At 42.3% G+C, this 18,611-nt stretch overlaps 1 protein-coding gene across 2 annotated transcripts in view; it reads right to left on the minus strand.

Moving 5' to 3' along the window:
* The window catches only part of gfra4a (GDNF family receptor alpha 4a), a 372,479-nt gene that overhangs the window by 190,803 nt on the left and 163,065 nt on the right, over positions 1–18,611 (minus strand). The window contains exon 1 of one of the 2 annotated variants that reach the window (XM_039786363.1): positions 13,394–14,044. The exons of the other annotated variant lie outside the window; for it this stretch is intronic. Coding sequence (XP_039642297.1) covers positions 13,394–13,436 — 43 coding nt within the window. The 5' untranslated portion in view covers positions 13,437–14,044. Of the gene's footprint in view, positions 1–13,393; positions 14,045–18,611 lie in introns of those variants that run through there. 2 annotated transcript variants of the gene reach the window in all.

Genomic DNA, 18,611 nt, shown 5'->3' on the forward strand with positions numbered 1-18,611 from the left:
ATACAAGAAATAGAGGAGCTGCTCAAAGCTGCAAAAAAAAAAAAAAGTCCAACTAATTATGAATGGGGGGTGAAACATCTCCAGGAACACACCAGAAAACTAACAGTAAAGTAGTAGTATTTTAGTAAGTCGCAGTCTGATAGATCACATACCGGTAGTATCATTATTTCACACATTGTATCATATTGCATCATTTCTTTTTAGTACAAAAGAGTGATGTTAATGTCTTGCATAATACTGTAAACAATTAGCAGAGACGCTTTAGAACCGAGACACCCCCCAACTTAGAATAATTTCTGTCCCTGCCATACCTCTTTAGGAGAGTAGCGGCAGGTATATTGATTCCAGTGGGAGAAGTGAACGTGAACACAGATTATGAGCGATTCTTTCGCCCCATAGTTACCAAAGTAAATATTGGACCCATTCTTCACAGACCACATATCTCCAGAACATTCTGACACTAAAATGGCAATTTTCAGACGGACACATCAGGAGAAAATGAACTTAGTTTGAGACCTGTTTCTCTCTCAGAAACAAACGTTTCATACAAATCTCTAGAGTATTTTTGCAATTAGTACGCAGTATGTAATTTAGACACGGCTATGGAATACACATTGTAACATAGGTAGAATATCGGTATCGGCTCTGATACTGCCTAAAACGCTGGTATCGGGAAGTACCCGGGTTTATGCACCAATCCGATACCACGTAATGGTATCGGGCCATCTCTAGTAGAAAATACACTTGACTGTACACCTGAGGGCATATCTCTTAGCAACAGGACAAAAAAGCCTTGAGGATTTTGGACATTTGGCTATAGGCACATGGTGTTTTGTTAAAGCAGCGTTCTATATCTTTGACTCAGTTATATGTTAAAGTCTCAAAAAAATAAATAAATAAACTATCATTACAAGAGAGGCCCAAACTGCGGCTCAGACAGACCTGTGACAGTCAGATGGCTGGAGTATGAGCGTGCAGCACTGGAACACGTGTGTGCTTAACGCATAGCATCATGTCAATGGAAGCCGAGGCCTCGTGATTGCCAGTGATTTCCTTTATGTCAGTTTCATCTATGCCAGATGAGAATATGATTGCCACCCCCAGCATCTCTCTCAGTAAAATAAAATGGTGGAGTAATAAGAGCCGTTATTGTATGGCTCTGGATAATGGTCCGCATTAGTTCCAATGAGACGCTGAACGTTCCATATACTTAAATACACAGTGACAGACACACTTAGAGGCTTTAAGTACTGCGAACACTTGATGAAGGTCCTTTAAGCATTGCTAGCTTGTTTCATTACCACTTGTCATTCTCGCTGCCAAACCAACTCTATGCTACCTTTTTCTCCTACTCACAAAACTTCTTCTTCTGATTAATTGCAGCCTTTTAGGCTTTCTCACAATCAGCCTGGACCATTTTGCAGCCTTTTCATTACAAAGTGAAACGTCTGGCTATGGAATACAGTGGCAGTAAATGCCGTATCCTTTCAGAAAGGCAGGGGCAGGGTAATTGTCTCTGTGGCATAATCGTCCCTCAACAAAAGCCAGTGGAAATGACAGGGTTTTAACATAATAAGAAGCACATCATTCTGGCTTCACCCCACAAAATCCTCCCTACCAGCAGCAGTGCTGCAGTTTGATTCCTCTATTCCAGGGAATGTTTATCTCCAACTTAGGGCCTCCATTTTGCTCTTTTCTCCACTGTCGATGGCCTGTAATTGCTTCCATCTGCTCTTCTTACATCCAGTATTACTTGTCCTGGCAGAGATAAAACCAGCACGACAGCAGAGAACAACGAGCTATAAATGTCTAGTCACCAATGAAAATCCGCAGCTATCTGACGTTATGTTACAACTTTTTTGTTAAGTCATTATGACAGTCAGAAAGGCAGTGTTCCTAAAAACTTTTTAGCCTAGGCATTATCTCAGTGAGGAGACAGTTGACAAATGAAATCAATAAATCAATCACACAAGATGGATTGAGTGCAGAGAACGATATCTGCAAATGTGAAGATCCTGGGTGTAGATTGGGTCGAGCCCTCTCTACCATCTCTACTTTTGGGATGTGGAGCAACAGGTGCTCTGTATAAACAACAAACAGCAATTTCAGCATAAATGAAATTCAAAAAGGGCCGCACAGTAAATCTGAGGCTCCAAACTGAGCCGACGCACCGGGGCTCTAAAGAGCAACTGAGACGCGCTACAGAGGATACATATCTCTCTCTGGAAGATGCCCAGAGACAGCTCCAGCCTCATGGAAAAAGTAAATCCCCTCTCTCGCTGTCACACGCGGCTTATTCGCATTCACATCCTCCTCTTCCCGCTATGTTTGCTCCTGTAATTCTCCGACACTATTCTCTCCCTTCCGTCTGTCAGAGCAACTTAGAGGTACAGAGAAGTACCCACTAAAAGAGAATTCAAGAAACTGTGCAACGCTGCACCAGCTTTCAGGCCCCGGTGTGAGTGAAGGTTGAGTATGAATTATACATGTGTTAGGGGGTGGTGGTGAGTGGGTGGGATTCAGATTTGTCAGAATAAATGCTTAAAGCGCATACTTGCAAAAACCCATAATATCTGTCACAATTCAAGGTTACAAAACATCCAAGGAGCAAATTATTCATTCCCATACAAAGCACAGTGATGAGCAGGGCTGGACTGGGACAAAAAATCGGCCCTGGCATTTTTGGGCCAGGCGGCCCACACCCACCGTGATTGGTCAGACAAATTCCCTGCAGACAGTCCTCTTAAAATATGCGTGCGTTCCATTAAATGAGTTGCCTAGTGTTCAGCGTTCATTTTGGATCCTTCAAGAGGGGACTCAAGACTTATCTGTTGATCTTACACTTAAATAATTCATTCATTCTTAGAGTTATGATTTGTATATTTATGGTATTTTTATAATTTTTTATTATTGATATTTGATATTGTATTGTCATTATTTTTATTATTACTATTTTGCTTAATATTGGCTTAGCAACTTTAAAAACAGTTTACTGTTAATTTTAACTATTGTAAGATTCATATTTTACATATAAGTATATATAAGTGTCTGCTAAATACAATAACCATAACTATAACCCTTCCTAAAAGCTACAATAAAGCTGAGAGTAGTATATGCCCTGGAAAAGAGCACCAAAACAAGAGAAGCTAATTAAGCTATTCAAGGAACACTGATGCTTATATCATCATTGATTTTATAGATCCACAGACTTTTCAGCTACCCAACAGGCCAACCGCTAGCATTTTCAATGTAAGCTTAAAGGGGTGATAGAATGCAAAACCGATTTTACCCTGTCATAGTTGAATAACGACAGTTCGGTGGGTAAATAGGACATACATAGAAGCTCAAAATCCCATTGACACCCTTTTACTATGAAAATTTCATATTTTGAAACTGCCGCTGAAAACGGGCGAATCCCAACAAAGCTGGAAGTTGACGTCAACCTCCCAAAAACGGAACCTTTGTCAGCCCATGGGTGTATTAAGAGAACGGTACGCCCCAACATTTACATAGGCTACACAACGACCTGAGATCAGTTAGTCTTCTGAATCTAGGTCCGCAGATCTCAGAAAATGTATACATTGTTCATATGCTATTTTACCATTAAATTCACTTCTGAGAATTTTTTGTCGCGAAATCAACTACTTAGAGGTCAAATATGGGCCGTTTTCCGAAAATTGATGTCTAATTGCAAATTTTGTCCGACTGTGTCCGAATTCAGAGGCTGGTGCTGCCTGTGTTGCTGCCTCGCCGCCTGGCCTGCCTTCCTCCACAGACCCCGGCTTGCTGTGAGCCCGATTGAGCTCCGGCACGGCTGCTGCAGCCCACAGCACCTCATACCCGCGCAAAGTCACCGTTTGGGCTGGTGGACTACTACCAAACACCGCTGCTCTGACAGAGCTCCAGGGCCTGCAACTCCCCTCTTCCTGCTAGCTAGCTAAATGCCCGGTGTATGTGAGTGAAAGCGCGGTCAGCGAGCTTGTTACGCCAGCATTCTCTTACCACAGATTCTAGTTAATCTTATAATGTGTGTAATTATAATGTGTTGAGTTATTTAAACAAACGATTGGGAAAATAACACGCGCTTGTCCATGAGTCTCATTGATAGAGCCTCGCGGCTGGATGGAGCTCTATCAATGAGAGCTAGCTAACCTCCTCTTAGAATTCCTCTGGAATTCAGAAATATTCATTAACTTGAAATCGGACACAGTTGTTAGCTTTATAAAAAATATAGTTAGATGTTGTATAAAGTGGGGCGAAATTCAAACTGTAAATATACTCCGAATTACGGCCAAAAATGAAGCTAACTAGCCGCAATCTGTACACATAGGATTGAAGGGACAGTCGCGAGCTACGAAACCCTTACAGCTCACAAATATTCATTAACTTGAAATCCGGACACCGTTGTTAGCTTTATAAAACATATAGTTATATGTTGTATAAGTGGCGGACGAAATTCAAACTGCAAATATACTCAAATTACGACCGAAAATGAAGCTAACTAGCCGCAATCTGTACACATAGGATTGAAGGGACAGTCGCGCTAACAAAACCCTTACAGCTCACAAATATTCATTAACTTGAAATCGGACACCGTTGTTAGCTTTATAAAACATATAGTTATATGTTGTATAAGTGGCGTGGCAATTCAAACTGTAAATATACTAAATTACGACCAAAAATGAAGCTAACTAGCCCGCAATCTGTACACATAGGATTGCAGGGACAGTCGCAGCTAACGAAACCCTTACAGCTCACAAATATTCATTAACTTGAAATCGGACACAGTTGTTAGCTTTATAAAACATATAGTTAGATGTTGTATAGGTGGCGTGCGAAATTCAAACTGTAAATATACTCAAATTACGACCACAAATGAAGCTAACTAGCCCGCAATCTGTACACATAGGATTGCAGGGACAGTCGCAGCTAACAAAACCCGTACAGCTCACAAATATTCATTAACTTGAAATCGGACACCGTTGTTAGCTTTATAAAACATATAGTTATATGTTGTATAGCTAAGTGGCGTGACATGTGTGTAACATTTGGTAAGAGATTGCTGGTGTAACAAGCTCGCTGACCGCGCTCTCACACACGGGCCATTTAGCTAGCAGGAAAAGAGGAGATGCAGGCCCTGGCGCTTTGTGAGGGCAGCGGCGTTTGGTAGTAGTCCACCAGCCCAAACGGTGACTTTGCGCGGGTATGAGGTGCTGTGGGCTGCAGCAGCCGTTCCGGAGCTCAATCGAGCTCACAGCAAGCCGGGGTCTGTGGAGGAAGGCAGGCCAGGCGGCGAGCCAGCAACACAGGCAGCTGAACTCCGACACACAGTTTTACCAAATTTGCAATTAGCCATCCATTTTTCGTAAAACGCCCCATATTTGAGCTTTATATCGTTGATTTCGCGCGCGCGATAAAAAGTCTCAGAAGTGAATTTGGTAAGGAAACATTGCAGTGTCTGGAATATGAGATTCTGTCGCGTTTCTAATGTATGTGTATTGGAGATTCGCTCAACCAATCAGCACACGACCTCTAATGCGTGTGTATGGCGAGTCGCTCAACCAATCAGTGCGCGTCTCTATGTGTGTGTACGGGGCTAAGGCTCAACCAAGCAGCGCGCAGCTCATCTAAATATTCATGACCATACCATATTTGGAAGAAAAGCTCTTGTTACAAATAGGGCCAAAACACAGGGATGCATAAGGGCCAATAAAATATCAACCAGGCCATTTTCAGCCCAACTAATGTTACATACCCCATTAGGAGACCATAAGGAACAGTGTGAAATACCCTATATAATCATTCTATCACCCCTTTAAGCTGTTAGGTTACCTGACAGCCACTAACTTTAATGTTACAGCCAAACTACTTGTTGTCGTTATGACGTGACACACTCGCGCGCACGAGCACACACACACACACACACATGCACACACACACAGCCTCCCTCCCTCCCTTCCTGAGAGTCTGTGTTAATTTGCCTACTCCTTACCACATCGTCATCTACTCTCTCTTCCATCTTTTCCTCACTCGCCTCCTCCTCGCCTTCTTCCCTGACATCGTTGTTTCTGCTTCTATAGCCAGCCACCTCTCCTCCTCTACTTCAGGTAATGCTGATGTTGAAGCAGCTACTACAGACCCAAACATGTCCGAAATTTTTGAGGAATCCGCCTGTAGATTCTTAATCTTTTTCTCCTCTAATTTCTCTGCACCTCCCTTGCACTTGGTGGTCGTTTGTCCATTTTAACGTGAATGCTAAACTTCCAGCATAACTATTACAGCTCACGTCTCAGGGCCGGGAGGCGTGGCCATAGTGGGATTCGTAAATTTGCGGCCCGGAGTGGGGAAGGGGGTTCCTGGATTTCATTGGGTCAGGCCAGTGCCAATAAAGAAAATTAACCAATGGGCCGCTGTGAGTTCTTTATGGGCCGGCCCGGCCAAAAATTAAAAAAAAGGCCTATTTATATCGGCGATTCGGCCCAAAAGTCCGTCGGCCCACCGGGAAAATGCCCGGTATGCCAGATGGCCAGTCCAGCCCTGGTGATGAGGCTGAATAACTGCTGAGAGCGACAGAAGGACTTGGGTTTGGATACACGGGAGGCCTTTCTCGGTGGGTGGGTGGGTGGGTGTGTGTTTGAATTTGTGTGGGGATGTTAATTAGGAAGCTACTTGATCGTCTGTCACTGTCCCTCTGCACTGTACTATCTGTCCTGTGAAACTCTCAAATATATAATTATATCCCCCAAAGTTACTGTACTCAAAAGACGATAAGTCATACTGATTCAAATGACTATGGGCTCATCTTGATACAAATAAATCCACATAAAACTTTTTTTTACAGAACTTTTTAGCCTCTTTTAGCTTCATTTTTGTTTTGTTTTAGTGCACATTTACAGGTCTGTTGTTAAAAAACTTAAAGTATTCAAAGACTTTGGGTACTCTACTTACTCACAACTTTATTATGCATGCGTTTCCCCCATATCAACTTATGCGTCTGGGATTTGTTTTAATTTTTTTTTATTTATTTTTAGGAGTTCATAAGTTTGCTCCTATTTTGGCTGTCAAGGTGATTTGGGTTGGATCCCTGGTTCAATAATGAGAAAATGTGAAATGATAAGGCTGTGGAATCGTTTTCTTAATATGTTAGATAACAGGACTAATAAAAAGGTGTTTCTCTGGGCCAAAGCCCAAAATTCTCCGTGGACTAATGAAAAGAAGTCCAATTACAACATATACTGTATATCGTACTAATTTAACCTGCAGCATGAACACAATCAGAAGTAAGTTCCTTGTAAGAACTGAAGAATAATGGTCAAAAGAAATTTTTTCAAAACCCAAACTACATACTTAAAATATTCAAATCAAACATTATTATGGTCTTGAACTTTGTGTTACAGCACATTTATCGAGAAGTCAGAGGTGGTTGGTAGCTCCGTTGAGAACAGGAATCCTTCCCTCTTGCCCTTGAAGTTGGTAGATTTAAAAACATCCAAGAAGATACAGTTGTGCGAACTATGTGAATTAGGAGAAGTTGAGAATGAATCACATTTTCTTTTGTATTGTCCTTATTATGCTGAGTTAAGAACACTCATCTTACATGAAATGTCTGTCCAAAATCCTGAAAGGCTCTTGTGTACTAGTGTTAATTTTGTCACCTATTTTTAATTTAGTCTTAGTCTTGTGCCAAACATTTTTGTTAGTCAAGTTTTAGTCGACTAAAAGTCTCATCATTTTAGTCTAGTTTTAGTCAAAAGAGAAGTCAAGGTATCTTAGTCGAGTTTTAGTCGACTAAAAGTCTCGCCATTTTAGTCAAGTTTTAGTCAAACCATTTCAGTCAAATAGTTATAAAAATAAATTATATAAAGTTATATAATTATTGAGCCTCTTCCTTATTTCACCAGTAAATGACAAAAACAACCACTGCATTGGAAAAGGATATTTTACAATAAAATAAATGCAGCACGAAACTGGCGAGGCGTATTTCAAGTGAACGCAACATATGTGTTGTTTTTCAGACAACGGCAGCTACAGACTGGTCATACTTTTTGTGTGCATGACACAATAATAAATAAAATAAAATAATTCATTCATACAGTACAGTTTAATCCCAGTGCACTAATACAGAGGTTCTCAGTCTTTTTTCAGCCAAGGACCCCTTAAAAGATTGATAATATATGGGTGACACCCTCATCATGGATCTCCCTTGGAATAGTTTGACATAGCCTATTTTTTACACTTCTATAGTCTTAGTTATGTGAGAGAACAACACAAGAGAAATGAATTAGAAAAATATTAGACATGTATTATAAATGATTTGCTGATTCTAAGAATTAAAGATTTGTTAAATTAGAACATAATTAACTATTATAGATTTAAAAATGTAAATATTCTTTGTTGAACTATGAAGCAATTTGTAAAAAATAAAATCCAAAATAAATTGATGATATTTTACATGAATAAATCTGAACACTTTTTCATGGCGCCCCTGCCAGAGTGGCCCCACTTTGAGCATCATTGCTCTAATAACTCAAGTTCTCTGCGGCAGGAGGCAGCTGTTTTTGGCAATTGCTCTGATAAAGAAGTATCCCGTATTGTGCAGGCCCAATTTTGATTGGATTTTTTGTCCTGTTCCTGTCCATAGGTAGTCAAGTGTTAATATTTTACAACTATCAAAACCACCACCAAGAGATGCACCGATCCAACTTTTTCTCTTCTGAAACCGATTCAGATACCAATAGTGTGTCTGCAGATAGCAAAGTACCAATCCGATACCAGTGCTAACTCACCAGAATCATGGCAACCAGGGATTGCTGTGGAGTTGGTGGCCCACCGTGAGTAAATGACTGTTCCTGATAGTGAAAACACTGAATAATGACATTGACAAAGAAGCTGAATTTAATGTGAATCAATCGTGTCACGGTCGATACCCGATCCACTCAAACAGGTCAGTATTGTAATAAGGATCAAGGCGAATCATCCAGCATCAGAGTAAAGCTTTGCTTCTTAAGTCCAGACCCATCATCTGCCACTGATATCCAAAAACCATACAGACCGAAATCCATTTCAGAGGCAGATAGACACTGTCAGAAGCCTAAATTCACCAGAATGCAATAAAACCACATACTAGACTTTTTAAGAACTTTTTACTCAAATGAAAATCCTTAAAGCAACACTAAAGCACTTTTCCCGCTTTGGTCCCCCTACAGGTTGGAAGCGGAATTGTCCATTACATTACGCAAGTTTGCCAGACCGTGTAGCAGATCTGTAGTTCGAATGAGACATTAATGAGACATTACGACAGCGGTAATGGACAATTCCGCTTCCAACCTGTAGGGGGACCGAAGCGGGAAAAGTGCTTTAGTGTTGCTTTAAAGCTTTAGTGCGCAACTATTTTATATAAATGAACGTCCGTTACATTCAAAGCCATTGCCAAATGAGTTGATACGAAGCTAATTAAGCCTATCAGCTCCACACAACTCTCTGTATTTCTCAGTGTGTTGATGTATACAAAATGTCACCGCTGAGAAAGGAAACAGCAGCTTTCAGCTTTGGAGTCAAAAAGGACATAAAACTAAGATTATTACCTCTTCTTAAGAGTCCATGTTTCTAAATCCTCTGTGTTAGCAACTGCGTGGAGCAGGGGTGGGGCTGGTGCGCGATCACTGAAGGCTTGCGTCATGTGAATGCACCGACAGTGTTGTTGTCATTACTTAGAATTCTTCATGGGTGTGACAGACGCTATGCACTATAGCTTTCAATGCTATTAGTCTTCCCAGTGCAACAAAGTCGTGTTGATGTCACCCATCACAAGAACGTTAAGGAAAATTAGGACAAACTGACCACAAGAAGAGATAACTGCATGAAAAACTAAATTCAGGAATTCAGTCATTGTAACAAAGTGAAGAGTTGGTAAAGCTATTCTTTTCTTCTACAGATGAGATCATTCTACTGCAGTGAGTAACAACGCCAAGTGCGGAAGGACCACTTAAAAAAAAATCGATTCAACTGGACTGAAATGTTAATCAGTAAATAATGACCTAGTGACGAATGGAAATCAGTTAGTCAAGTAACTTTGGTCTGGAGTCCTCAAAATATAAAATCAAAATGACTCGTGAGTTCTAATGAGTGATTTGAAACACTTTCCTGACATCATCAACAACCAAACCATGATTAGTGTTTTTGTTTTTAAGTAATAATCAAGTTATGTGTATCACATTTGGCCTTTAGTTTGAGGAGTTATCATTTGTTTGTTTTGCTTTTTATCATTAGTCATGACTGTCTAATTGTAGAAAAACTACTCACATCCAATAATGTCATCGTCAAAATGAAATGTTGCTCTTTGAACATTTCTTTTCACAATTTAACAAGTAATTACTTAATTTCATAATTGATCGCTGTGCCTGTCAGCTACCATTTAGAAGCAAATTACACATAATCATCTGTTTGCCAAAACAGGCTGATACAAAATCAACAGCGGATGCCCTCTTCAGCCTGCTGGGCCTCTTTATAGGATGTTCTACTGGCTCCCCACCATGATGAATCTCATCTACAGCCGCACCAGTTTGCCTTTGTGAAAGGCCCCTGCAGTTTAATGTATCCTCAACTTGTTCACACCTTCACTCCATGACTGCTGCCCCTGTGACGAGCCAATCTCCACAAAGTCATGTTGGGGAAAACATGCATACCATCCTCGAGTATGGGGCCATTTATGTTTATGATCATTACTTCTTGCAGGCCAATTACCGCAGTGGATATAACACTGTTCGCAATATTAAAACGGTACAAACCCTCCGCCATGTCGCAAATGGCGAGGTAGGCTGTGTTCATTTGCTGCCTACCACTTAGAGAAGAATAATATGCAGATAAACCTGGTCAACTAATTACAGTAATGATTGCAAAATGTTCAGAGCGGTGCGGGCAGATAATCACTGAAGCATCACAAGACTGAGCAGTAAATATGCTAATTTCAAACTGAAGTAAATAGACGCTTGTTTTTTTTCCCCCTTTCTTTTTTCAATGCTCGAGTTGACCCCCCGTAAGTTAACGAAATGGAAAAACACAGCACGTTATTCTTGCATACATCTACTCCTTATACCTCGAACTTGTTTCATCAGAAAGAGACGTTAATTAGACAGGACGGATATAATTGCAGCCCCGGACACCACGGACATGTTTAAAGCATTGTTTGGCTTGGCATGTTGTAGAGGAGGATGAATAGCCTATACACCCTCTTAAACCGAAAGGTCCTCAAGGTCCCCCAATGTATAGCTAAACCAGTCTACACACACAAATACCTAGGAGCGAGTGCTGTTGGTAAGTGTGCTCAAGGACACTTCGGCAGAAGCTGCTGAAGGAACTGATGCTGCTTTTAAGGGCTCCATGAAAGCTCTAATTACTGAGTTGTAAATATGACTTTTCACACATTCCAAGTGCTCTTAGTGCACCATAACAAAATACAACCCATTAACCAAAGCGTTTCTTTATGGTGTTGATGTTTCGCTTAAGATTCAAATGGTGCTGTGCTACTTTGACCACCAAAAGAGGCAACACAGAAGATGCATCACAATCACAATTTAAGCAACGTACAGTTGCTAATTTTTACACTAAATGTTAAACATGAACGCACAAAAATAAATCGTAACAGTCTTAAATGAACTGACTTGCCATACATGCCGTTTTGGCGCCTTATCGTCATAGCTCTGCAGCAGAATCGCTCAGGTGCACTCAACACCTAACATTTCTGCACAGCACTTTATGACTTGTTTAAAGCCCCCTCAAATATCACCCGTGGATGCAAACCGACCACCTCAGTCTTCCCATCTCTAATCTTCAGGCAAAAGCTGCTTCAGTTCCTTTCCTTCCCCCCCTTCTCCCCTCTGCGTCTGCCTCCCTGTGTGGCTGATGGACGGGATCACGAGGCCCTCTCTACTGTTTTGACACATCTCTTTGACAAGGTGAGAATATCTGCAGAGAAAAGACTAGGACTGACTGCCCCCCCCCCCTCCTCAAATCCTGCTTTTACTTACCCACCCAGCTCATGTCTTGAGTGACAGCACAGCAGAGTGACACACGTTTTACATATAGTGTGAAATGTGAGGGAAGACAGTGGGACATAATAGCATCCCTTCCTTTAGGGGAAGTGTGTCGGACAGGAGTGTGTGTGTGTGTGTGTGTTCAGGGTTCAAGGTGGTGGAACGTCTTGTCTGGGAACCTGAGAATTGCCAGCGTACTTCCAGCATGCAAGGCTGCTTTCAGTGTGCCTCGTGAGTGGCTGCAATCCCAGCTGCAGCAAAAGGAAATGGAGTCTGAGATTTGGAGCTGTCACCATCAAGGCTATAAATCTCACAGGCTATTCAAATCCCTCGTCCATACGTCCTGTTTCCAGCCCACGTTCGCTCTGCGGGAGGTTCTCTCTCTCTCTCTCTCTTTCTCTCTCTCCCTCTCTCCATGGTGGTGGGGGGGGGAGTTTTGCAGAACAGAGTACAGCAGAATCCGAAAAAGTCTTGAGCTTGTACCACACATGGATTTTAAATGAGACCAGCAGAAAACAGCAGTGACATTAGAAATGGCTTGCACCAGCTGGCACAAGTGTCATGAATTCAGAGTGTGATCCTGCACAGCACACACTACTTTAGGCAGTTCTACAGTATGCTTCTTGCGCGCGCACACACACACACACACACACACACACACACACACACACACACACACACACACACACACACACACACACACACACACACACACACACACCGCCCCCAGCATACACATACTGTACAGACAAGACCATTTTGCACAAGCACGCACGCGTGTGCACTACTAACCATACAGGCTGGTATGCACACACACACACACACACACACAGCAGCCGCGTTGTGGGCAAAAACAGTTTTGAGGCTCTCTTCAGTGATCTATTCTCACATCCGTCTGCTGTTAGGAAACCATGTGAATATAAGCTACGGGGGGGTACGGGGCTGCTGCCTGCAGGGCAACACAACAATTGCTCTACGAGGCTGAGAAGAGACATGCAAGCATCTCTTGAGTGGAGAAAACACGGCGAGGGACCATACTTTGCGGTCTGTCTGTGTGGTCCTTTATAATACATTTAAAAAAATAAAAAACTGTATCCCCGCTCTTGTCCGGGACCCTGCTCCCTTCACATTAACACAACGGGCTGATCTTGCAGGAAAATAAATATATCATCATGCAACTTTGACCAAAATCAAAGCAAGCTAATAAGGACTGGTTAGAGAGCACTTGCACTAATGAGCATGATGATCAGACTGAAAACTGGTCTAATTGAGGCTGCAGCGACCACCCGCAGAACAACGTATTCCTTTTTTCACAAGTTCAACTATACTGTACTGAATGACATTCTAAGTGTTCAACTTACCGATAAGAGCCAGCTGTAAGAAGTACAGTCCGAGGAAGTCCATTATGGAACGGAGTGCGACGATAATTCAAACGGATGCAATCCCGGTCGAGCGACGATGTGCGAGAATAAAAGCCCTCTGTTTGCTGAAATTGGCACCGCAAATTAAGACCGAAAGAATCGCAGCTGTTTCTCAAGTGATGACTGGCCACTTACGCTGACGCCGGAATCCACAGCAATGCATGAAAAAACAGGAGCGGAGCAGAGCATCATTTTTTAACAGTCAAACTTTTGTCATGGAGGAGAAATGGGTTACAGCTGCGCCAAAGCAAGACAGTGGTTCCCAATCTATAGCGGTGGAAAAAAACAAAAACAGTGCGCTCCTTTAGATGGAATCAATCTTGCGCGTATTGAACATCCCTGCTCGTTTCATCCGTCCGTCCTGAGCGGCTGCTTCCTCTCCTCTTCGCCTCGCCTCCACCTGCGCACCGTCTGGAAACTGCGGATGAATCACAGGGGGCGCGTTGCTTTGCGCACTCCGACCTGCGAGTCACACCGTCCCTGTGATCCTCTGCTCCCGGGCGGCACCCAACCCAGCTCGTTTAAAAATCCAATCTTGGCCAAAGTTGAAATAGGACAAGTTAAATCGATAGGCTATTTCATACTGCCATTAAATGGAAACAATAAACCTGCGTAAAATGCTGCATAGTCTGTATGGGTGGCTAGACCATATCCACACTTCTCTCAAAGTAGGTTATCCCCAAAAAAAAAAAAGAGAAACTACAACAGTCGACTTGCATGAGAATCATCGATTCAAAGTTAAGTTGAGAAAATATTTCCGGGGCCCTACAGCAGCAGTAGCAGCACAGTAAAAACAGAGCCAGGCTGACTCTCAGGGTAAAAATGAAGAGACCATCTTGCAGCCAGCATGGTCTGTTTGAGGCTACCTGCTGTCTAATGTGCTCAAACTGCTCTCCTTCCAAAACAGAACAAAGAATAAAGCTATTTTGATCTGGGTTTTGGGGACAGCGGGCCTGACTGACGTTCTAGACAAGCTGTATTTTTATCCATAAGAAATGGGTTTGCCATACATCCAGAATCATTGGATTAAAGCAGAAGCAAGCGCTCATCATGGAGAATATTAAAATTCTTCATAGTGATAGCTTGGGCCCATTCTTTTTGTTGAGTCAAAGCCTGAATTATTTTCAAGTCGTTAAATTCACACTCTGGATGAGAAAGACATTTTTGGAGCGGTTTCTCTGTTGGGAGTCGTTTTGCCTGCTCCAGCTTATTTATTTTTTAGAGTTTTTACAGCATCTCAGGGATGCTTTCATCCAAAAGAATGTTTGTTCAGTATGTAAAAAAGGCTGACATTCACTGAAACATGGGAATGACCATTGTCTGTTTTCTGAAGAATAAGCTGCAAAACCTTAAACACTTACAAACTTCTGTTTGGTGTTTTCTTTTTTTCATGAGAGTGGGCCGTGTACTCCCTTTAGGATTTGCTTATACTGAGACAGTAGAAAGGTTGAGAGGAAAGATACAGTACTGCAGCGAGACTGTGTTTTGTACTTTCATTACACTTGCAGAGACATGTCTTTAGCAACCCGTTCTCCCTCCGAACTCCTAAAGTACGGACGTTTGGACAGCGGCTGTCAGCGTCTGAAGCGACGAAAAAAGCGGCCTTCAGCGTGTTTGTATAACGTACCGGGGAGAGCAGCAGCTACACAAGGTTTGAAGATGACGTAACACTAAGAGCAACTACAGTAGTGAGTAGTATGTAAGGCCGAAATTCCGCGTAGGGAGATTGGTCGGGGTGGTGGATGGGACTTTCACCCAGGAGACCGGGGGTTCGTGTCCAGCGTGTCATGTTTCCTAAAGTGGCTTTCTTCTTTTCCTAAACCCAACCGTCCCGTTCTTCCCGCATGTCACGGAAACGTAAGCCCACCCACAACCTTTTCCTTAACATAACTGCGTCAAAAGGGTAACCAATAGTCCCGACCAAAGTGCGTTATATGACGCTAAAGGAGACTTTTAGCGACAATAACAACGACAAAGGCACCTGACCAAGCGTCCGTATTTCACGAGATGGGAGCGAGAACCTGTTGTCTTTAGCCTGAAGCCCACCTTTAATTACCTCCTGATCACAACACATGTACACTGTCAGTATCATAACCAGGGCATCTTGTCATAGTATGTAAAAGTGATTTCTATAGCGTATACCAATGCTTTATATACAGTATACCAGCTGAGGGGCAGTGTTGTTTGGCCCGACGCGAAGCGCAGCAGTAAAGATAGATAAAATCCCAACATGCCACAGCCTGTCGTGAGCTATTGCTTAAATGATTGGCGACACTAATTTTCTCAGCACAGTGTGCTCTTTCATAGCAGTTTAGCTGACAGTTTTGGATTCCATTCTTAAATTTTAATCCCTTCCTATGAATAGAAATGGGGACCATACCAAATTACACAGTTTCATTTGGGCAGTCGGGATGAATGCATGGGACGTCTTTATGCCCCATTTTGTGTTAAAACAAGTGTATTCGTAACGGCCTTGCCAAGTGAAGATTAAACAAGAAGGAACAAAGATTTTAAAATGACACCGGAGTGGGAGTAAAAGTCTGAGGTTTGGATCTGTACCCTGGCGGTGTTCCAGCAGCGCATCCACTGAGCAGCTCCGCAGCAGCTGCTGGTAAGTTAACTGCCTTGCTCAAGGGCAAACTGGCTACGGTTGCTAGTCCTTATTCAGGTCTCCAAAAGCGGTTTACCCAGAAGGTTATGAAAGTATAAGCTAGCCCTGCCCTCACCCAGCACCCCTGAATTACAGTGCTTGCCCAAAAAAAAAAAGACGGCATATTGATTTCCAACCTTTATCCTTTGTATCAAACGTCCCCCTGCCTGCTTTGGCCCGAATCCTTCCAGGGATTTCTCTCCTGTGTCTTCGCCTCCGCTCCCACTCTGTATCTCCCTCTCAGTGACTCAAAAAGCTGTGCCCTTAAAAATATTTGCGATGCTGATGTCATAAGCCAGGAGAGGATGTGGGACAGGCTCCTGCTGGGGTTGGTCATGAAGCAGTGGATAAATCTTACCATGATTAAGAGGTGTTAATGCATTCTAATGAATGCCTGCTCCTGAGCTGTTGTTTTCTTTTCTTTCTGTGTCTGCCTGCTGATACAGTCTCGCTGAGACACGCGGCGAGAGAAATTAAAAAGGGAGAGGCAGAGAAGAAAAGATGGAGAGAAAGAGCCAATATTGACCAGCAATGCAGCTGAATCAAACATTGCAACAGCTTTCAAGGCTGCAGTACATAAAGACTTTCTTGGAAAAGGTCCAGTTACATGATCATGCCAAAAGGCTCCAAGCTGCAGCACAACACTCTGCTCTCTGTGCTTCTGATATCTTCAACTTGTCTCGCACCTACTTTCACTCAGATTTGTCTAGCCTTGGCCATTTCACCAGTACGGATGTTTTTTCGTCAATGCACCTTGCCTGCAATTCTGAAAAATATTGTCATGTCAAACCTTCAGATTTGCACACGTTCAGAGAAAGAGAAAGTGGTGATCGCACTGTGGCAGTGGAGGAAGGTAGGAGTAGTTTAGCCGACATCGCTAGCATTCAGCGCTGGACACGAGAGCATTGGAGCACTATGCAGCCAAGACCTTTTCCATCACCCTTCTCCATTTCAATTACGGTTATTCATTCATTTTGAGTAAATACTAGGTTTGTAACACTCTACAAGCTGCCATGCTGTTTTCCTGAGCTTCTGTGCACAATGACTCAACGGGAAAAAACAAGGCAGGTAATTTGGCTGACAACATATGGACCGCCTTGTCTTATTACTCAAACTACTGACGCGTAATTAGCATGTTCATGTACTGGCTTTGATAGATGTGTAATTGAATGTTACTGTGACTAATTGAAAGGTTTCAAAAAACCTGAACCATTCTTTACCTTCCTTAGTGTTGTGTTCACTCTCAACAATACCCATTGGTATCTGAATCTTGTAGAGAAAACACAAGCAGCCACAGCTGTCTAGTCACAGTTCCTGCGGTCCCCAAGTGGTATATCCATCTTTTTAACATAGCCTGCATCGGCTACGTGTGTGTTGTCCAAAGCTAGACCACAACCCCTTAACCCTTAAGGGGATGTCTTCAAAAAGGCTTCCTTTGCCTGAACGGAAAATATATTTAATTTACAAGAAAAAGCAGCAATATCCTCACATTTTAGAAGCTGGAACCGGTGGACATTTGTCACTTTTGTTTGATAAATGACTTAAATGCTAAATCAAATCATCAAAATTGTCAATTTTTCTGACAATACACTAATTGTTTCAGCACTACTGCACATAATGATCTAACACTCCTGATAAGCAGAGACTCTGTGCTCTCATTACAGTAGCTGGAGTTCAGGTTTCCCGAAGACATGCATGGTTTAAGGACTAGATTTGCTCCAAGTCTAGACTTGGTCTTGAACTCACTTTAGAGCCGATTGTTGTTTAAAATCAACTCTCTATTTGCATTTCATGTTGGTGGCTGCCGTAATAAGCAGCCCATTGTTTTAACATGCCTTTAAATGGCTCATTGTGGTACTCTGTTCAGTTCATAACGCTTTACCCATCCTCCCCTTCGGCAGAATTATAGCAGAAATAAAACCCTGTGGTGCAAGAACTGAAGGTCTGGACTGATGGCACTTTCTTGGCCGTCACACAGATTTTGTCCCATTTGCAAATTCTGTCCCTGCTGTGGAAAATATTGCCAAGCCATACTGCTACAAAACATTCCCCGTGTATAACAGCCTTTAAAGCCTGGGAAGCATCGCTTGTGAGCAGTGATATGAGATCTGAGTAGATTGAAACTCAGTATGTCTCATTTGATGTCCAAGCTTAGTGTTTTTAGGCATGCGAGTCTCAGCTGATTGAATTCTATAAACAATCAAATCTGTGTACTGAAAATGTTGCCTGACTCTTAATGTTTGCTGCACTGCCTTTTTGACTCTTTGCGTCTTGTTATAAACAATTTAGATGTACTTCTGCTACTGAGCAGGCAGCACCGAAGAACCAAAGGCTTTTAGAAAAAAGATGCGTTTTAAGAAGTGATTTAAAAGATGTCACTAATTCTGCAAGCCTCACATAAACATACATATAGTTAGCTCATGAATTATAATGCATTGCTTTAGATTAACCCAACCAACAAAGTATAAAGTTGCCCTCCTGTCACACCAAATGCACACACATGCAAGG

The sequence above is a fragment of the Perca fluviatilis genome, chromosome 20 (assembly GCF_010015445.1).
Source record: "Perca fluviatilis chromosome 20, GENO_Pfluv_1.0, whole genome shotgun sequence".
Taxonomy (NCBI): domain Eukaryota; kingdom Metazoa; phylum Chordata; class Actinopteri; order Perciformes; family Percidae; genus Perca; species Perca fluviatilis.